The sequence below is a fragment of the Hemitrygon akajei genome, unplaced genomic scaffold (assembly GCF_048418815.1).
Source record: "Hemitrygon akajei unplaced genomic scaffold, sHemAka1.3 Scf000091, whole genome shotgun sequence".
Lineage (NCBI taxonomy): Eukaryota > Metazoa > Chordata > Chondrichthyes > Myliobatiformes > Dasyatidae > Hemitrygon > Hemitrygon akajei.
In genome coordinates, this window is record NW_027331977.1 from 1,683,550 (window position 1) to 1,706,564 (window position 23,015).

A 23,015-nucleotide genomic window follows, 5' to 3' on the forward strand; every position below is an offset into this window, starting at 1 on the left:
TCCCCACCTTCCAGCTCTGACTGCATCGTTTTGTGTGTGTTTTTTGAATTTCCTGCACCTGCAGATTTTGTCTAAGTTGTTTCTGGAGAATGTGTTGTGCTCAATTTTGTACAGGATAACCATCGGTGTGTTTTGGTAATTAGATAAGACAGGCAAGCCCGTGAGATCAAATTGCCTGAATCTGCCATCCCAGCTTATTCATAGAACATAGAACATAGACTAGTACAGCTCATTACAGGCCCTTCGGCCCACAATGTTTTGCCGAGCCTCAAACCCTACCTCCCATATAACCCTCCACCTTAAATTCCTCCATATACCTGTCTAGTACTCTCTTAAACATCACTAGTGTATCTGCCTCCACCACTGACTCAGGCAGTGCATTCCACGCACCAACCACTCTCTGAGTGAAAAACATTCCTCTAATATCCCCCTTGAACTTCCCTCCGCTGACCCTAAAGCCATGTCCTCTTGTACTGAGCAGTGGTGCCCTGGGGAAGAGGCACTGGCTGTGCAGTCTGTCTATTCCTCTTAATATCTTGTACACCTCTATCATGTCTCCTCTCATCATCCTTTTCTGCAAAGAGTAAAGCCCTAGCTCTGATCATAATCCATACTCTCTAAACCAGGCAGCATGCTGGTAAATCTCCTCTGTACCCTTTCCAATGCTTCCACATCCTTCCTATAGTGAGGCCACCAGAACTGGACACAGTACTCCAACCAGAGTCTAACTAGAGATTTATAGAGCTGCATCATTACATCACATCTCTTAAACTCTATCCCTCGACTTATGAAAGCTAACACACCATAAGTGTTCTTAACTACCCTACCTACCTGTCAGGAAACTTTCAGGGATCTGTGGGCATGTACCCCCAGATCCCTCTGCTCCTCCACACTACCAAGTATCCTGCCATTTACTTTGTACTTTGCCTTGGAGTTTATCCTTCCAAAGTGTACCACCTCACACTTCTTCGGGTTGACCTCATCTGCCACTTCTCAGCCCACTTCTGCATCCCATCAATGTCTCTCTGCAATCTACGATAATCCTCTACACTATCCACAACACCACCAACCTTTGTATCGTCTGCAAACTTGCCAACCTACCCTTCTACCCCCAAATCCAGGTCATTAATAAAAGTCACGAAAAGTAGACGTCCCAGAACAGATCCTTGTGAGACACCACCAGTCACAACACTCCAATCCGAATGTACTCCCTCCACAACAAACCTCTGCTTTCTGCAGGCAAGCCAATTCTGAATCCACCTGGCCAAACTTCCCTGGATCCCATTCAATTATGAACAAATAGATAGAAGACCTGAATCAATACTATATAAATATGTAAAAGACAGACTGTGTGGTCCAGTGGATCCTACTTGTCATGCTATTTTGTATTTGTGGGCGAATTGCCTCCTCTGGTATGAGATCAACAATGTCTGTGTCATTCCCTATTTACAGAAAGTACAGCAGAGCAACGGTGCAGAAGCACTTGGATCACTGTTGGTATCATTTTCTCATTCATAGGTGGAATAACTGGTGGATGTTTCGTGATGGAATTCTGGCATAAATTCTGGGGTAAATGTCGGAACGGTTATGAACATGCTGAAGGGGAAAATGGGCAGAATAACTGTAGTGAACAACGTGCAATTACAGGCACACATACTATAGACCATGTCTCGTTTCGAAAGAAACCTGTCTTTCTCTTCCCCCTTAACTGTGTATTCTTTCATTATTTGAAGGTTCTGATATAACTTCAAAAAATAGATCCATTTCAGTACAGATATTGCAGTTAATCTCACCCTTTCATGTCCTTCACGAAGGTTCTGGTGAGAACATTGCAGAAGTTTCTAGAACCATCACCCCTCCGGAAGAAGACGTCAGGCCACCAGTACCTCCGAACAAATCAATAGTCAAAGTTACTACGAAGAAATCTAAAAATGGTGAGTGAGATGTACTCTGCACCAATTATACCAATTGTTTCTTCCACAAAAGAAAAAGAAATACTGATGATCACTTCAAAGTATGGCGATGAATATAGTATTAAAGAATAAACTGTACTTGGAAAGATAGGCAAGATCCTAAAGTTTGCGGAGTAGCCATGTGCATAAGAGAAAATTTAAACATGAGGCTGCATATAATAGGAGATGAATCAAGACTTAGTGAAAGATATCTGGGTGAGAATTGAAAGCATGAAGACAAAAGGAATAATATTCGGTGTTTGCTATAGACCCCTTAATGCTGATCGAGCTCATAAAAAACTCGATCAGAATATTAGATAATTAAGTTCTGAAGGTGGTGTTATAGTTATTACCCAAATATTCAGTGGGGAATGCAAGGGCGCATGGATTGCAGGAAAGTGAATTTATTCAGTTATTAAATGATTGTTGTTTTGACCCAGTGTATTAATGCATCGACATGAGGGGAGATTGATATCCTGTAACTATCAGGACAGAATGATCAGTAAGGATGATGTTGACCCTATAGGAAAATGTGATCAGATCATGTTTGGACCTGAACTATTTTTGATGAATATATCGGTAAAAACTAAAGATATTACATTGATTTCAGAAAGGCAAATTTTGCACAGATGTGCTAAAAATTTCAGAAGGTAAACTGGAAGGAATAGTTTGACGTTGAGTCAGTTGAGGAAAAATGTGTTCGATTTAAAGAGCTAATACATGAACTGCAGGAAACTTTTATTCTGAAGATCGGGAGAAGCAGAAAAAAACAATAGATCAACTACATGGAAGAATAAAGATGTAGATAAAACAATTGAAGAAAAGAGAGCAATATGAAGAATACAGAGAAAATAGTAATAGTGTTAACCAAAGGGTATATGAAACTATGACAGTTATTGTCAAGATGGAAATCAAAACTGCCAAAGGACAGGTTGAGAATGATATTATTCATTATGTTACGATTGACCCCAGGATATTTTTCAATACTTTAATAGTAAATTCTTTAATAATCAAGGAGGAAGTTAAGTGAATGGCAATAATAATACGGTATTAAATTATGCAAAAAGTACATAACCGATATTCTTACTTTATATTTTTGATAATGTATTCAGCTGCAAAATGATAGCAGATTACCAGTAAGTGTAGGGAAAAATAAGATTTTGTAAAGTGACTTAGAGATCTTAGAAAGTGAGGTCCTGCTGAAGCTGAAAAGCCTGAAATGTAATAAATCTCCAGAGACAGACAACAGATATCTAAGGGTGTTTAAAGATGTCTGTGATTAAATATATAAACCTATAACATGTTTTTTCAAAAAGTCGGTTAAGAATGTTGAATCCTGTAAGGACTGGAAGTGGGCTAACATTATCTCAGTGTATAAGAAGGGTGACCTCACTGACACTGGTATCTACAGACCAGTAAGCTTAACGTGTATCGTATGATAGTATACTTTCCTAGGACGGTGTAACTCTAGGAAATACAAACTCCCATCCCGCCAAATCTGTGCGATTGGGATATCACTCCCACCCAAACCAGGTAAAGTGTGAATGCTGTGTAATTATTGACCCTGTTACAACTCAATGCCAGGAAATAACAGACAATACACTGCATACGATTACAAGAATTATATTTATGAATGCTAGCTTAACTAAAGAAAGAGCAAAAAGAAAACAAGAAAGGGCGAATTATAAATAAGCAGTTAATTGCGCACAGGTTGCTGCTCTACTCTTCCACATGTTCTATTCACTGTTCCTCAGCAGACTTTACAGCCTGTTCCATCGAATCACGGTCCCCACTGGTTTGAACACTACCACCGGTTCTCTCCAGCGCCTTCCCTCATCATCTCCCGCTGAAGAAAGACCACAGTTCACACCCGTGTCAGGCACACAGATAAAAATACCGCTCACCTGATTGGATGGCTCGCATACCAAAGCATCCGTTAGCTCGAATCATACCCCAAACAGTGTTTCCACACAAATATCATCCTGCTAGCAGTGAAAACTTTACACTGTCTCCCATCAAAATTAGTCATGTCCCCCATGGCTTTCAGGGAAATTATTACCCCTTCCTGAATAATACAAGTTCTTACAGAAATGTCGTGACACCAGGACCTCAGCTCGAGGTGTAAATGGCAGTGATGTATCTCACCAAGGGGACAGATGCTACACTCTTTTCTCCTGGAGCGACATAGCCCAACTAATCTGCAATTTTTTTTGACTCTTTGAGACCTTCTTACCCAATTATTTATTTTTTCAGTTTCAGGCACTACCTGGGCTCTTTCTTGTCTGAATGGGGAGGCCCCTCCCTGACATTACTCGTGTCTCCCGACGACTCAGGTCACTTTGTCACTTGGCTGGGCTCGACAACATGCCCAGTTACCTGAGAGTCCAGCCACCCGTCATTGTCTGACCGCAAACCTCCCTGCCTGTTGCCAGTTCTGCCCATTACACTCGCCTCATCAGTGGGAGGATTGGAGGTATCGTCTTGAGTGATTGGGGAGATTGCAAAGGGCAGCATATACCACACTCCCAATTCCTCATCCTCTGAGTCCGTATGAAATTCAGTGCTTAGCTTTGATCCAGCCCTTTCTGCTGATTGTTAGTCAGTTCTTTCATATTGCCACAGAATCCTCTTATGAGGTGTAGGGTCCAGGTCAGGTTCTGGATCAAAACACTCCTCTTGCCCCAGAGTTAGAAAGCGGTTCGAATGGAGTTTGTTGACAGGTTCATTCCGATCCTCTGTCCCAGTCGGAAAACGGGTATGTTTTGCATCTGACTCTCGACAACATAGGGTCCTCCAACATATGCTTCGCAGGTAGCCCCAAATTCTTTATGAGGACACTGTCTCCAGGTAACAATTGGCAGAACCCAACCCTTTGATCATCCCTTTTCCTATTTGATTGATTCTGCTAGGTAGCCGAAAAATCAGCTGGTTTGTAAGCCTTTGCAACTTCCTTCTAACACTAGACACATATTTCATATTAGTGTTCTGTGGAAAATCTTCGCCGCCAGTCCCAAAATAGAGAGCAACGGGCAAACTCACTTCATGGCCAAACGTCAGATAGTACGACGAATACCCGGTAGCTTCATTCTGTGTCCAGTTGTAGCCGTGGCTCAGAATGTTGATTTCATTTGTTCTTGTTTACTTATCTCAAGGTTCCGATCACGTCTAGGAATGTCCCATTGAAGCGCTTGGGCTGGGGATCACCCTAGGGGAGATAAGGCATAGTCCTCACCTTCTCGAATCGAAGCAGGCTCAGTAACCTATGTTAGAAATCACGTCATAAGCTCCATTGGGCTTGTCTTCGCACCAAAATAAAACATCTTCTGGTGCTTGCACGTGCCCCACGGAAGAAGAAGCCAAAGCGTCCTGTGTCTTCAAAGATCTCACTGCGTCAGCAGCCGGGTCTCTCAGACTCTCTACCAGTCGCTGTTTGTTTTTAATGTTATCAGTCATCCAGCATCTGAGAGGTCGGGTCTGCCATAGTCTCATAATCCCGAAAGTATTCTGAGCCTATGATAACTAGGACTCTCCAAGTTGGCACTTGGCCATTTATTGTCCAGAGAGGTAAGGAGTGATACCAACACAGAATTCTCACACCTCGCCGGTGCACTCATTGAACACCCAAATCAGACACTTATTTACCTCGCTCCACAGACAATGTCACAACACGGAATCTCCTGTCTCTCAGTCTCTCGGGATTCCCAGGTCTCTGGGTCTTTTGGGGTTCTCAGGTCACTCCGTCCCTCTGAATCTCCATGTCTCCCTTCCTCTCGAGTTCCTCACGTCTCCCTCTCAAGTACCCCAGGTTTCTCGGGTCGTCCCTGCATCTCGAGTTTCCAGGTCTTTCTGGGTGGTCTATTCGTTTTCTATTAGATTTATTGTTGATGCAGATGCCCATTTAGCTCCAATCGGAGAGTCCTCATTTTCAGAATGATCTGTCTTACCGTGTCACTTGGTCGAGCAATCTCTGTAAAAGCGCTGGTCTCAGTCTCTACGTGGAGGCCTTTGGCTCTGCTATTGGCAGTACACACCATGGCACCCATCTACCAGCATCTCTTAAGAACATCTTGGGCAAGTCCCTCATTGGGGACTTCTAGCAGACATAGGTTTGTGGGGCCTCTGGGGCTGCGCCTAGAGAGAGGGGTCGTGTCACAACCACAGATACTGCAATGCAGCAAATTCGGCAATGGCACATGCCAGCTACTTATTATTTTGTTGTGGTAGTATTTAATACCATTCATTCCATCGTAATGTTTGTCGATGGGGCACAGCAATGTTTCGCTGCTTGTTTGCATTCAGCCTTGCAGTTGACTCTATTGGACTCTACTGTTAAATGACTTGAAAGTCTAGTGTTATTCGTTTTATTCTTAGTTCTTCTTTTCAGTCACAGTGTAGGCTTTGTTTTCCATTTGCTGTGAACGATCAACATGCTTCAGTGTCTCTCACTCTGCACTTGGACCATATCCGAACCTGGTGATAGAAACAAAACAAACCAGTTTTAATGACTTCGCCCTCACCTACAGGTATCTCGGCTTCTGATATGGCACCCTTATACAGTCACCTCCAGCCGGAAAGTATGGTCAGCACACGTACCCCACCCCGGCTCTTCAGGAGCCGCAATAATATCAAGCAGATCAGAGCTAGTGTGATCAAAAACAAAGTCTTTGCACCCATTTTGTCAAACCTCTGCTCCATGATGGTAACATTTCCCAATAATTTAACAGTACTCAGAGTCTAAATAAGCAATTCATTCGGGCTACGAATGTTCATCCCTTTTAATACACATGCATTCGTTACTGGTTGCCCCCTAGATGTGCAGGACCGGTGAACCTCTGTAGCATCCATAACCATGCATCTTAATCATTTTATCGGACAATAGTTTAACACAGTACTAAATACGAAACCCAGTGAATCGATGCTCAGGACAATAAACAACAACCAATGAAAACGTTCTCGGACAATTCATCGGAATGAGATCCTGGTTTCCTTAGGCTGCCTTTGTCTAGGGAATACATGCTTCAGTCCCGCCAAGTTCATGAGATTGGTACGTCTCTAACATCCAACTTCCGGTTTGTATGAATGCTGAGTAATTTGCTACCCTGTTACAACTCGGTGCCAGGAAAAAAAATAGCCACCGCACTGCACACGATTACAGGAATTATATTTATGAATGTTAAATTAACATTTAATTTAAATGCTCTGAGGGAAAATTATACTTGTAATGATACAGATCTGTGGTGTGCAACTTCATAAAAATAGTTTTGCCAATAGAATCAAAGACATATTCGAACATACAAAGCGAATTAGACTTCCAACAGTGATTTTTATAAGTGGGTAATAAATGTAAGTATGCATTGAATACAATGATGGAATTATTACCTCAGTGGTTAGCTTAGAAGAAGGCCAGAAAGTTCGCAACAGGATTTAACACAGACAGACAGACATACTTTATTGATCACGGGGGAAACTGGGTTTCGTTACAGCCGCACCACCAAGAATAGTGAAGAAATATTGCAGTATAAAACCATAAATAATTAAATAATAATAAGTTAATCATGCCAAGTGGAAAAAATAAGTCCAGGTCCCGCCTATTGTAAAGTTTGACGGCCACAGGTAGGAATGACTTCCTATGATGTTCGGTGTTACAACTCGGTGGAATGAGTCTCTGGCTGAATGTACTCCTGTGCCTAACCAGTACATTATGGAGTGGATGGGAGTCGTTGTCCAAGATGGTATGCAACTTGGACAGCATCCTCTTTTCAGGCATCACTGTCAGAGAGTCCAGTTCCACCTCCACAACATCACTGGGCTTACGAATTAGTTTTTTTGATTCTGTTGGTGTGTGCTACCCTCAGCCTGCTGCCCCAGCACACAACAGCAAACATGATAGCACTGGCCACCACAGACTCGTAGAACATCCTCAGCATCGTCCGGCAGATGTTAAAAGACCTCAGTCTCCTCAGGAAATAGAGACGGCTCTGACCCTTCTTGTAGACAGCCTCAGTGTTCTTTGACCAGTCCAGTTTATTGTCCACTTGTATACATTTATGTATTTGTAATCTTCCACCATGTCCACACTGACACCTTGGATGGAAACAGGGGTCACCGGTGCCTTAATCCTCCTCAGGTCCACCACCAGCTTCTTAGTCTTGTTCACATTAAGCTGCAGATGATTCTGCTTGCACCATGTGACAAAGTTTCCCACCGTAGCTCCAGCCTCATCTCCCTTGCTGATGCATCCAACTATGGTAGAGTCATCAGAAAACTTCTGAAGATGGCAAGACTCTGTGTTGTAGTTGAAGTCCGAGGTGTCAATGGTGAAGAGAAAGAGAGATAGGTCAGTCACCTGTGGAGCCCCAGTGCTGCTTACCACTCTGTCTGACACACATTGTTGCAAGCGCACGTAGTGTGGTCTGCCAGTCAGGTAATCAATAATCCATAAGACCAGGGAAGCATCCAGCTGCATCACTGTCAGCTTCTCACCCAGCAGAGCAGGGCGGATGGTGTTGAACGCACTGGAGAAGTCAAAAAACATGACCCTCACAGTGCTCACCGGCTTGTCCAGGTGGGCGTAGACATGGCTCAGCAGCTGGATGATGGCATCCTCAACTCATAGTCAGGGCTGATAGGCGAACTGGAGGGGTTCTAAGTATGGCCTAACACTTAAAGAAATAATCATATCAGAACTGCTTATGAAAGTGACGAATGTTTGAAATGTTGGGATGATTTTGTTCGAGTATTTAGAAAAGTACAATTATTGTGGTTAGATTTTCAGCACGAGCACAGTAATTCAGTAATTGGAGTACACGCTGGATTGTGGCCATTAATCGACACAGAGGAAATTCTGGCTGCTTCTTCTGTCAATGATTTTTAACATTGTAAATCAGATGGTTTTTTGTTATGTCTTCCATCTCGCTGTGAAACGAGGGCACCTCTTTCCCCCTTATGAGAGAGAGAGAGAGAGAGAGAGAGAGAGAGAGAGAGAGAGACTGACTGTGGCATGACGAGTGAGTTACCAGGGAACGAGTAGACTTTGGGGTACTGTCAGTCTTTCCCTTTATTGATGCTCTGCTGTACGCTTCAGTGCAAGGTGATGGGCACCAATGGCTTTGTTTTTGCTGGTGGGGGAGAGGGGTTGCTTTGATGCTGCTTTGCGTGGGACGGAGCATCTAGGGCTTTGGGGGTTCTAATATTTAACTATCATTCATTCTTTGGGAGACTCCTTTGTTTTCCTGGATGTCTGCGAAGAAGAAAAAAAAAAGAATTTCATTATTGAATTACTGTTGAATTCAAAGGTTTTGTGCCACCAATTAATTAATTTTAATTTTAATTTTGTTGTATAGATGTGGTATGAAGAACCATTTGAATTACTTTGAATTGATAGTGACACTGCATATCCAAAATTAGGAACAATTATTATTATTTTTGTCAGTCTGCAAATAGCCTCATTTATGCCATAAACAAAGCACAGAAATACTGTTTATGTTTATTCATTATTTCAGATGTGAAACTTCGACACAAACGCAATCTCGGAAATCAGAGTAGGATGCTAAACTTGCCCAAGCCACGTTTAATTTCTGACATCTACACTGAGCCAACGATTACAGTGATACAAGGTGAACATGGAGATTTAACAGGAAAATCTAATATGCATATGCCAGAAGTTGAACACCATGAATTATTCAAACAAAGCAACAGTGATTACCATATGTCGAAGATCAGCGTTGTCTATGGAGCTGCAGGAACTGGCAAAACGACCCTGATTCAGAAGTTAATCTATGATTGGGCTACAGGAAAGAAATATGAAGAGTTCAGTTTTGTCCTTCATTTCAACATGCAGAAATTAAATGCAATAAAAGGTCGCATAACATTAAGTAGACTGATACTTGACGCATACCCTTACTTGGAAAATTATCTGGATCATCTGTGGAATGAACCCAAAAGGTTATTGTTTATATTTGATGACTTGGACCAATTGCATCAACCATTAACTCTCTCTGACACTGGTAGAAACAGCGATCCACGATACAGATGTACCGACACAGAGTCTGAATATTTTGTAAGCGATATCCTTCGCAGTCTCCTACAGGGTGAATTTCTGAGAGGTTGCTCAGTGCTGATCACAACCCGAGTTTGGAACCTGGAAGCTCTGCGTCACGTAACAGTAGATTCAACTTTCCAAGTTATGGGATTCAATGCTAAGAAAATAAAAGAATATTTTCGCCGTTATCTCTGTCATGGACAAAGTGCAAAGGAAATTGTGGAATTCATTGAGCAGAATGACATATTGTGGAATATATGTAGTGACCCTCTGTTTTGCTTCACCCTCGCCTCGTCACTGGAGTCTTTCCAGGCACAAGGCAAAGGACAGACAACAAACCGCATCGGAATCCATACCCAGGTGCTCTTTAACTACGTCGCACACCTTATTGCAAAATGTGGTTACGACGGTGACACAAATCGGAAGTGTTTAACTGTAGTTGGTGAACTGGCAGACAAGGGAATTAGACAAAACATGCTTTCGTTTGAAGGCAACGCATTCAGGGATCTGGATTCGTGCACTCTCATGTTTATCTCTGCGTTTATGTACCAAGATCCAGACAAACAGAGGGGTGGTGTTATTTACGAATTCAGGCACTCCGTTTTACGAGACTTCCTTGCTGCACTTACCAATGTTCTAAATGCTCCAATATCTCGACTGAAAAGGATACTCGATGAAATATTTACAGACATTACAGGGAGATTCGGTATATTTTCAATTTTTCTTGTCGGTCTGTGTTCTCGGAAGTCAACTGATCGTCTAGAGAGGGATCTGCAGAAAGTCCCTACTCAAGTTACCTCCTGTATCTCCGAATGGCTCAGAAAAAGTGTCAGCAGACGCTTGAAGGACATGGACACGAAGCATACTCAAAGAATGTTTCTATGCATACTGTACAGCTTACTTGAATTTGGAGACAATGAAATAATGAAGGAAGTGCTGGATTCCATTCCAACCATTACATTAAATCACCTTCGTCTCAAACCTCTCGACTGCATTGTTTTATCCAGAACTTTAATCTCCCTTGAAGTGATTCAGGAGCTGGACCTCAGTTCGTGCTTTGCCCAACCAGAGGAGATTTGTAAACTGGAAGAAGTGATGTGCAGATGTGTAATTCTCAGGTAATGTGTCAAATATCAGAAAGTATAAAAGAAGTATACACATATCAGCACAAAGAGGTCATGATGGGGAGTGCAGGAATCACACTGGAGCTAAATAAACAAACGTATTTTCCTCATTGACTTAGGTTCATCGGTAGGTCTAATTTGATAAGGTCTCAAAAGTTTATTATTACCATTTAAGTATTTTCCCATTTAAAATTATATGTACATGGTACAAGAAAATACGCTTCTCATATTTTGTTTTGATGACCCTTGCATCGTCTTAGCGATTATCTCAAGTGCGTTTTATGTCAAAGGACAAACATTTTGTCTTGCAACGGATTACTAGACGGACTAGCACAATACCAAGCAGGGAGGTCCATTTGATTAATTTATGCTACTTGAAGTATCGTGGAGTGGATTTAGAGTGTGGGTTAGTTTATTCGTGCTTGACAGAGAACGTTCTTCTCCTCTTGAAATGGCAAGTTGGCCACTAAATGGTGGTCTAATGTCAATGCCATCATTTGCTGAGATTCAGTAAAATGTTAACCTGAATGGATTGCAGTCACTCACATATATCTGTGTTAATAATTTAGATGTTTGTAGTCTGCTAAGTTCTACATAGACAGTGGAGTGAATTTCAAGTTCAGCAATTAGACTCAAAGCGAACATTGAATTAATAGTAATAGCTGTATGATTGATTTTGAATTGCCTTTAGAACATCATGTCAGCATAATGACTTAATGGAATATAGTTCTGAGTTTTCCGTGTCCGGATCAATTAATTATTCGTGTTTATATTGAATGCTCAGACTGAACCAGAATAACCTACAAGATTCTGGAGTGAAGAGCCTCTTCGATGTTCTCAAAAACAGTAAAGTAAAAATGCTGGCGTAAGTAATTGTTTATGATGTTAAGCGTCAAGAGGAATAGCTGTCATTCAATTATCTTTCTCTTTAGCATATCAGTACCTATAAAAAAGTCTAACTAATTCTTCAGCACACAAGCGATTGTAGAAGCTATTATGCGCAATCAAGCTGCTGAAAATCAGATATTCAGGCGACATCTATGCAGGGAACGGTATTGCTAGAGACCGTGCATGAAGATTAAGTGTGTTGACGGAAGATCGATGGGAAACAATGGAGACAGCGGCATGGGAGGGCTGAAATATTGCAGCTGGACTTATGTATCATTACCTGTAAAGCGCAGATCGTTCTAATTAAAAGAGGAAGATGTTTAGAATTGGGAGAGTGTTGAAAACTGGATGGCAAATGTAAACATAGAAGTAGTAAATGAAAAGGGGCAGATGACGCCAGTGGAGTTGAGGAGATGGTTAAGGTAGACGCAGGTTTGAAATCTGCTGCGTAGACACAAGAGTCAGAAAAATGCTGGAAGAAATCAGAGAAAAAATGTCATCAATCAATCGCATTAAGGGATGGACGATGTGTAGATAAAACCAAACAGAATAGATTAACGGAATTATTGCCTTCCTTCTCCGCTTTCACCGCAGGTCGATTTGTCTCAGCCCGAAATATCAAACATTTCATTCCTTAGTTAAGTGTTGCCTGACTTGAGGAGATCATTTCAAGTGTGCTGGTTGCTCCTGTGTTTGTCCTTATTCAGACACAAATGAAGCTGATAAACATTAGATTTGAAGAATCCATATTCATATGAGAGCCCATATTTGAAGAAATTCTGAAGTCACCAGCATTTACATAAGTATGACGAAACGCTGTACGGCATGAATGCATTTGCATATGGTTTAGGGGTATATCTGTGTGTGTGCGCGCGTGTCAGTGTGTGTGTTCACTTTTTAATTCTCAAACTCCCGTTTGCTTTCAATACAGTCTGAAATCTAACCATCTTACAGACAATTGTCTGGAGAGTGCCTTCTTTGCTCTCACCACAAATCCTTCGTTGATTCAGCTGAACATGAGCAATTCCAGTCAGGATGAGAAACAGGCCAATCAATTTACTGATGAAAAACTTCAATATCATTATGAGAGATTTAATCAGCAGAAGAAAATCACGTGAGTTCATCTTTGTTAGACAAAGCAAAAAAAAAGTACATTGATTTCAGTTAAAAAGAAGGATGTTAATTGTTTTAAACAATGAATACAATAATATATAATTCTTAGGACTTGATACAACAAAATAATAGTTATTGAACTACATATTGCTTATATATATCTAAACAACATCACTAGCTATTATCTTTTGATATCTAATTAGTTTTATTTTTCAACAGATGGCGAAGCATTAAACATATTGGACAAGTAAACGTACTCTCTGACATTGAATCCAACTGTTTAACCCTGATAACAGAATGAACGTCTATACAACTTTACATTTGATATGGAACTGAAATTTATATGGACCGTTTAGTTAAATGAAGTCTGGCAATAATGCAACAACCTTTGCAACGGTAGAGAACTGAAAACTTAAGTGAAGGTCTGAACTAATTTGCAGTTTTCCTCTTTGAATTAATAACATAGCGGTGTTGGTAGAATGGTGCAGTACGTACATCATTATGTGAGGCTTCCATAAATAGTGACACGTATCCAAATGTAGCTGAGATCTGCAAAGTTTCCGACTTCTTTCGCCTTGCCTTACCCATTTTATAGTAAATTCTATTTTCTAATCTGGTATCAGGGTCTTAGGTGATCAGTTGTTTCTTCCACAAAAGAAAAAGAAATACTGATGATCACTTCAAAGTATGGCGATGAATATAGTATTAAAGAATAAACTGTACTTGGAAAGATAGGCAAGATCCTAAAGTTTGCGGAGTAGCCATGTGCATAAGAGAAAATTTAAACATGAGGCTGCATATAATAGGAGATGAATCAAGACTTAGTGAAAGATATCTGGGTGAGAATTGAAAGCATGAAGACAAAAGGAATAATATTCGGTGTTTGCTATAGACCCCTTAATGCTGATCGAGCTCATAAAAAACTCGATCAGAATATTAGATAATTAAGTTCTGAAGGTGGTGTTATAGTTATTACCCAAATATTCAGTGGGGAATGCAAGGGCGCATGGATTGCAGGAAAGTGAATTTATTCAGTTATTAAATGATTGTTGTTTTGACCCAGTGTATTAATGCATCGACATGAGGGGAGATTGATATCCTGTAACTATCAGGACAGAATGATCAGTAAGGATGATGTTGACCCTATAGGAAAATGTGATCAGATCATGTTTGGACCTGAACTATTTTTGATGAATATATCGGTAAAAACTAAAGATATTACATTGATTTCAGAAAGGCAAATTTTGCACAGATGTGCTAAAAATTTCAGAAGGTAAACTGGAAGGAATAGTTTGACGTTGAGTCAGTTGAGGAAAAATGTGTTCGATTTAAAGAGCTAATACATGAACTGCAGGAAACTTTTATTCTGAAGATCGGGAGAAGCAGAAAAAAACAATAGATCAACTACATGGAAGAATAAAGATGTAGATAAAACAATTGAAGAAAAGAGAGCAATATGAAGAATACAGAGAAAATAGTAATAGTGTTAACCAAAGGGTATATGAAACTATGACAGTTATTGTCAAGATGGAAATCAAAACTGCCAAAGGACAGGTTGAGAATGATATTATTCATTATGTTACGATTGACCCCAGGATATTTTTCAATACTTTAATAGTAAATTCTTTAATAATCAAGGAGGAAGTTAAGTGAATGGCAATAATAATACGGTATTAAATTATGCAAAAAGTACATAACCGATATTCTTACTTTATATTTTTGATAATGTATTCAGCTGCAAAATGATAGCAGATTACCAGTAAGTGTAGGGAAAAATAAGATTTTGTAAAGTGACTTAGAGATCTTAGAAAGTGAGGTCCTGCTGAAGCTGAAAAGCCTGAAATGTAATAAATCTCCAGAGACAGACAACAGATATCTAAGGGTGTTTAAAGATGTCTGTGATTAAATATATAAACCTATAACATGTTTTTTCAAAAAGTCGGTTAAGAATGTTGAATCCTGTAAGGACTGGAAGTGGGCTAACATTATCTCAGTGTATAAGAAGGGTGACCTCACTGACACTGGTATCTACAGACCAGTAAGCTTAACGTGTATCGTATGATAGTATACTTTCCTAGGACGGTGTAACTCTAGGAAATACAAACTCCCATCCCGCCAAATCTGTGCGATTGGGATATCACTCCCACCCAAACCAGGTAAAGTGTGAATGCTGTGTAATTATTGACCCTGTTACAACTCAATGCCAGGAAATAACAGACAATACACTGCATACGATTACAAGAATTATATTTATGAATGCTAGCTTAACTAAAGAAAGAGCAAAAAGAAAACAAGAAAGGGCGAATTATAAATAAGCAGTTAATTGCGCACAGGTTGCTGCTCTACTCTTCCACATGTTCTATTCACTGTTCCTCAGCAGACTTTACAGCCTGTTCCATCGAATCACGGTCCCCACTGGTTTGAACACTACCACCGGTTCTCTCCAGCGCCTTCCCTCATCATCTCCCGCTGAAGAAAGACCACAGTTCACACCCGTGTCAGGCACACAGATAAAAATACCGCTCACCTGATTGGATGGCTCGCATACCAAAGCATCCGTTAGCTCGAATCATACCCCAAACAGTGTTTCCACACAAATATCATCCTGCTAGCAGTGAAAACTTTACACTGTCTCCCATCAAAATTAGTCATGTCCCCCATGGCTTTCAGGGAAATTATTACCCCTTCCTGAATAATACAAGTTCTTACAGAAATGTCGTGACACCAGGACCTCAGCTCGAGGTGTAAATGGCAGTGATGTATCTCACCAAGGGGACAGATGCTACACTCTTTTCTCCTGGAGCGACATAGCCCAACTAATCTGCAATTTTTTTTGACTCTTTGAGACCTTCTTACCCAATTATTTATTTTTTCAGTTTCAGGCACTACCTGGGCTCTTTCTTGTCTGAATGGGGAGGCCCCTCCCTGACATTACTCGTGTCTCCCGACGACTCAGGTCACTTTGTCACTTGGCTGGGCTCGACAACATGCCCAGTTACCTGAGAGTCCAGCCACCCGTCATTGTCTGACCGCAAACCTCCCTGCCTGTTGCCAGTTCTGCCCATTACACTCGCCTCATCAGTGGGAGGATTGGAGGTATCGTCTTGAGTGATTGGGGAGATTGCAAAGGGCAGCATATACCACACTCCCAATTCCTCATCCTCTGAGTCCGTATGAAATTCAGTGCTTAGCTTTGATCCAGCCCTTTCTGCTGATTGTTAGTCAGTTCTTTCATATTGCCACAGAATCCTCTTATGAGGTGTAGGGTCCAGGTCAGGTTCTGGATCAAAACACTCCTCTTGCCCCAGAGTTAGAAAGCGGTTCGAATGGAGTTTGTTGACAGGTTCATTCCGATCCTCTGTCCCAGTCGGAAAACGGGTATGTTTTGCATCTGACTCTCGACAACATAGGGTCCTCCAACATATGCTTCGCAGGTAGCCCCAAATTCTTTATGAGGACACTGTCTCCAGGTAACAATTGGCAGAACCCAACCCTTTGATCATCCCTTTTCCTATTTGATTGATTCTGCTAGGTAGCCGAAAAATCAGCTGGTTTGTAAGCCTTTGCAACTTCCTTCTAACACTAGACACATATTTCATATTAGTGTTCTGTGGAAAATCTTCGCCGCCAGTCCCAAAATAGAGAGCAACGGGCAAACTCACTTCATGGCCAAACGTCAGATAGTACGACGAATACCCGGTAGCTTCATTCTGTGTCCAGTTGTAGCCGTGGCTCAGAATGTTGATTTCATTTGTTCTTGTTTACTTATCTCAAGGTTCCGATCACGTCTAGGAATGTCCCATTGAAGCGCTTGGGCTGGGGATCACCCTAGGGGAGATAAGGCATAGTCCTCACCTTCTCGAATCGAAGCAGGCTCAGTAACCTATGTTAGAAATCACGTCATAAGCTCCATTGGGCTTGTCTTCGCACCAAAATAAAACATCTTCTGGTGCTTGCACGTGCCCCACGGAAGAAGAAGCCAAAGCGTCCTGTGTCTTCAAAGATCTCACTGCGTCAGCAGCCGGGTCTCTCAGACTCTCTACCAGTCGCTGTTTGTTTTTAATGTTATCAGTCATCCAGCATCTGAGAGGTCGGGTCTGCCATAGTCTCATAATCCCGAAAGTATTCTGAGCCTATGATAACTAGGACTCTCCAAGTTGGCACTTGGCCATTTATTGTCCAGAGAGGTAAGGAGTGATACCAACACAGAATTCTCACACCTCGCCGGTGCACTCATTGAACACCCAAATCAGACACTTATTTACCTCGCTCCACAGACAATGTCACAACACGGAATCTCCTGTCTCTCAGTCTCTCGGGATTCCCAGGTCTCTGGGTCTTTTGGGGTTCTCAGGTCACTCCGTCCCTCTGAATCTCCATGTCTCCCTTCCTCTCGAGTTCCTCACGTCTCCCTCTCAAGTACCCCAGGTTTCTCGGGTCGTCCCTGCATCTCGAGTTTCCAGGTCTTTCTGGGTGGTCTATTCGTTTTCTATTAGATTTATTGTTGATGCAGATGCCCATTTAGCTCCAATCGGAGAGTCCTCATTTTCAGAATGATCTGTCTTACCGTGTCACTTGGTCGAGCAATCTCTGTAAAAGCGCTGGTCTCAGTCTCTACGTGGAGGCCTTTGGCTCTGCTATTGGCAGTACACACCATGGCACCCATCTACCAGCATCTCTTAAGAACATCTTGGGCAAGTCCCTCATTGGGGACTTCTAGCAGACATAGGTTTGTGGGGCCTCTGGGGCTGCGCCTAGAGAGAGGGGTCGTGTCACAACCACAGATACTGCAATGCAGCAAATTCGGCAATGGCACATGCCAGCTACTTATTATTTTGTTGTGGTAGTATTTAATACCATTCATTCCATCGTAATGTTTGTCGATGGGGCACAGCAATGTTTCGCTGCTTGTTTGCATTCAGCCTTGCAGTTGACTCTATTGGACTCTACTGTTAAATGACTTGAAAGTCTAGTGTTATTCGTTTTATTCTTAGTTCTTCTTTTCAGTCACAGTGTAGGCTTTGTTTTCCATTTGCTGTGAACGATCAACATGCTTCAGTGTCTCTCACTCTGCACTTGGACCATATCCGAACCTGGTGATAGAAACAAAACAAACCAGTTTTAATGACTTCGCCCTCACCTACAGGTATCTCGGCTTCTGATATGGCACCCTTATACAGTCACCTCCAGCCGGAAAGTATGGTCAGCACACGTACCCCACCCCGGCTCTTCAGGAGCCGCAATAATATCAAGCAGATCAGAGCTAGTGTGATCAAAAACAAAGTCTTTGCACCCATTTTGTCAAACCTCTGCTCCATGATGGTAACATTTCCCAATAATTTAACAGTACTCAGAGTCTAAATAAGCAATTCATTCGGGCTACGAATGTTCATCCCTTTTAATACACATGCATTCGTTACTGGTTGCCCCCTAGATGTGCAGGACCGGTGAACCTCTGTAGCATCCATAACCATGCATCTTAATCATTTTATCGGACAATAGTTTAACACAGTACTAAATAGGAAACCCAGTGAATCGATGCTCAGGACAATAAACAACAACCAATGAAAACGTTCTCGGACAATTCATCGGAATGAGATCCTGGTTTCCTTAGGCTGCCTTTGTCTAGGGAATACATGCTTCAGTCCCGCCAAGTTCATGAGATTGGTACGTCTCTAACATCCAACTTCCGGTTTGTATGAATGCTGAGTAATTTGCTACCCTGTTACAACTCGGTGCCAGGAAAAAAAATAGCCACCGCACTGCACACGATTACAGGAATTATATTTATGAATGTTAAATTAACATTTAATTTAAATGCTCTGAGGGAAAATTATACTTGTAATGATACAGATCTGTGGTGTGCAACTTCATAAAAATAGTTTTGCCAATAGAATCAAAGACATATTCGAACATACAAAGCGAATTAGACTTCCAACAGTGATTTTTATAAGTGGGTAATAAATGTAAGTATGCATTGAATACAATGATGGAATTATTACCTCAGTGGTTAGCTTAGAAGAAGGCCAGAAAGTTCGCAACAGGATTTAACACAGACAGACAGACATACTTTATTGATCACGGGGGAAACTGGGTTTCGTTACAGCCGCACCACCAAGAATAGTGAAGAAATATTGCAGTATAAAACCATAAATAATTAAATAATAATAAGTTAATCATGCCAAGTGGAAAAAATAAGTCCAGGTCCCGCCTATTGTAAAGTTTGACGGCCACAGGTAGGAATGACTTCCTATGATGTTCGGTGTTACAACTCGGTGGAATGAGTCTCTGGCTGAATGTACTCCTGTGCCTAACCAGTACATTATGGAGTGGATGGGAGTCGTTGTCCAAGATGGTATGCAACTTGGACAGCATCCTCTTTTCAGGCATCACTGTCAGAGAGTCCAGTTCCACCTCCACAACATCACTGGGCTTACGAATTAGTTTTTTTGATTCTGTTGGTGTGTGCTACCCTCAGCCTGCTGCCCCAGCACACAACAGCAAACATGATAGCACTGGCCACCACAGACTCGTAGAACATCCTCAGCATCGTCCGGCAGATGTTAAAAGACCTCAGTCTCCTCAGGAAATAGAGACGGCTCTGACCCTTCTTGTAGACAGCCTCAGTGTTCTTTGACCAGTCCAGTTTATTGTCCACTTGTATACATTTATGTATTTGTAATCTTCCACCATGTCCACACTGACACCTTGGATGGAAACAGGGGTCACCGGTGCCTTAATCCTCCTCAGGTCCACCACCAGCTTCTTAGTCTTGTTCACATTAAGCTGCAGATGATTCTGCTTGCACCATGTGACAAAGTTTCCCACCGTAGCTCCAGCCTCATCTCCCTTGCTGATGCATCCAACTATGGTAGAGTCATCAGAAAACTTCTGAAGATGGCAAGACTCTGTGTTGTAGTTGAAGTCCGAGGTGTCAATGGTGAAGAGAAAGAGAGATAGGTCAGTCACCTGTGGAGCCCCAGTGCTGCTTACCACTCTGTCTGACACACATTGTTGCAAGCGCACGTAGTGTGGTCTGCCAGTCAGGTAATCAATAATCCATAAGACCAGGGAAGCATCCAGCTGCATCACTGTCAGCTTCTCACCCAGCAGAGCAGGGCGGATGGTGTTGAACGCACTGGAGAAGTCAAAAAACATGACCCTCACAGTGCTCACCGGCTTGTCCAGGTGGGCGTAGACATGGCTCAGCAGCTGGATGATGGCATCCTCAACTCATAGTCAGGGCTGATAGGCGAACTGGAGGGGTTCTAAGTATGGCCTAACACTTAAAGAAATAATCATATCAGAACTGCTTATGAAAGTGACGAATGTTTGAAATGTTGGGATGATTTTGTTCGAGTATTTAGAAAAGTACAATTATTGTGGTTAGATTTTCAGCACGAGCACAGTAATTCAGTAATTGGAGTACACGCTGGATTGTGGCCATTAATCGACACAGAGGAAATTCTGGCTGCTTCTTCTGTCAATGATTTTTAACATTGTAAATCAGATGGTTTTTTGTTATGTCTTCCATCTCGCTGTGAAACGAGGGCACCTCTTTCCCCCTTATGAGAGAGAGAGAGAGAGAGAGAGAGAGAGAGAGAGAGAGAGACTGACTGTGGCATGACGAGTGAGTTACCAGGGAACGAGTAGACTTTGGGGTACTGTCAGTCTTTCCCTTTATTGATGCTCTGCTGTACGCTTCAGTGCAAGGTGATGGGCACCAATGGCTTTGTTTTTGCTGGTGGGGGAGAGGGGTTGCTTTGATGCTGCTTTGCGTGGGACGGAGCATCTAGGGCTTTGGGGGTTCTAATATTTAACTATCATTCATTCTTTGGGAGACTCCTTTGTTTTCCTGGATGTCTGCGAAGAAGAAAAAAAAAAGAATTTCATTATTGAATTACTGTTGAATTCAAAGGTTTTGTGCCACCAATTAATTAATTTTAATTTTAATTTTGTTGTATAGATGTGGTATGAAGAACCATTTGAATTACTTTGAATTGATAGTGACACTGCATATCCAAAATTAGGAACAATTATTATTATTTTTGTCAGTCTGCAAATAGCCTCATTTATGCCATAAACAAAGCACAGAAATACTGTTTATGTTTATTCATTATTTCAGATGTGAAACTTCGACACAAACGCAATCTCGGAAATCAGAGTAGGATGCTAAACTTGCCCAAGCCACGTTTAATTTCTGACATCTACACTGAGCCAACGATTACAGTGATACAAGGTGAACATGGAGATTTAACAGGAAAATCTAATATGCATATGCCAGAAGTTGAACACCATGAATTATTCAAACAAAGCAACAGTGATTACCATATGTCGAAGATCAGCGTTGTCTATGGAGCTGCAGGAACTGGCAAAACGACCCTGATTCAGAAGTTAATCTATGATTGGGCTACAGGAAAGAAATATGAAGAGTTCAGTTTTGTCCTTCATTTCAACATGCAGAAATTAAATGCAATAAAAGGTCGCATAACATTAAGTAGACTGATACTTGACGCATACCCTTACTTGGAAAATTATCTGGATCATCTGTGGAATGAACCCAAAAGGTTATTGTTTATATTTGATGACTTGGACCAATTGCATCAACCATTAACTCTCTCTGACACTGGTAGAAACAGCGATCCACGATACAGATGTACCGACACAGAGTCTGAATATTTTGTAAGCGATATCCTTCGCAGTCTCCTACAGGGTGAATTTCTGAGAGGTTGCTCAGTGCTGATCACAACCCGAGTTTGGAACCTGGAAGCTCTGCGTCACGTAACAGTAGATTCAACTTTCCAAGTTATGGGATTCAATGCTAAGAAAATAAAAGAATATTTTCGCCGTTATCTCTGTCATGGACAAAGTGCAAAGGAAATTGTGGAATTCATTGAGCAGAATGACATATTGTGGAATATATGTAGTGACCCTCTGTTTTGCTTCACCCTCGCCTCGTCACTGGAGTCTTTCCAGGCACAAGGCAAAGGACAGACAACAAACCGCATCGGAATCCATACCCAGGTGCTCTTTAACTACGTCGCACACCTTATTGCAAAATGTGGTTACGACGGTGACACAAATCGGAAGTGTTTAACTGTAGTTGGTGAACTGGCAGACAAGGGAATTAGACAAAACATGCTTTCGTTTGAAGGCAACGCATTCAGGGATCTGGATTCGTGCACTCTCATGTTTATCTCTGCGTTTATGTACCAAGATCCAGACAAACAGAGGGGTGGTGTTATTTACGAATTCAGGCACTCCGTTTTACGAGACTTCCTTGCTGCACTTACCAATGTTCTAAATGCTCCAATATCTCGACTGAAAAGGATACTCGATGAAATATTTACAGACATTACAGGGAGATTCGGTATATTTTCAATTTTTCTTGTCGGTCTGTGTTCTCGGAAGTCAACTGATCGTCTAGAGAGGGATCTGCAGAAAGTCCCTACTCAAGTTACCTCCTGTATCTCCGAATGGCTCAGAAAAAGTGTCAGCAGACGCTTGAAGGACATGGACACGAAGCATACTCAAAGAATGTTTCTATGCATACTGTACAGCTTACTTGAATTTGGAGACAATGAAATAATGAAGGAAGTGCTGGATTCCATTCCAACCATTACATTAAATCACCTTCGTCTCAAACCTCTCGACTGCATTGTTTTATCCAGAACTTTAATCTCCCTTGAAGTGATTCAGGAGCTGGACCTCAGTTCGTGCTTTGCCCAACCAGAGGAGATTTGTAAACTGGAAGAAGTGATGTGCAGATGTGTAATTCTCAGGTAATGTGTCAAATATCAGAAAGTATAAAAGAAGTATACACATATCAGCACAAAGAGGTCATGATGGGGAGTGCAGGAATCACACTGGAGCTAAATAAACAAACGTATTTTCCTC

The 23,015-nt window shown here is 41.7% G+C and overlaps 1 protein-coding gene across 1 annotated transcript in view; it reads left to right on the forward strand.

Moving 5' to 3' along the window:
* LOC140722858 (uncharacterized) overlaps nt 1–23,015 on the forward strand; it is a 247,995-nt gene that overhangs the window by 38,268 nt on the left and 186,712 nt on the right. Inside the window, exons 9-14 of the mRNA XM_073037498.1 lie at nt 1,815–1,934; nt 9,455–11,111; nt 11,902–11,982; nt 12,937–13,119; nt 16,705–16,817; nt 21,244–22,900. Of these exons, the coding sequence (XP_072893599.1) occupies nt 1,815–1,934; nt 9,455–11,111; nt 11,902–11,982; nt 12,937–13,119; nt 16,705–16,817; nt 21,244–22,900 (3,811 nt within the window). The remainder of the gene's footprint in view (nt 1–1,814; nt 1,935–9,454; nt 11,112–11,901; nt 11,983–12,936; nt 13,120–16,704; nt 16,818–21,243; nt 22,901–23,015) is intronic.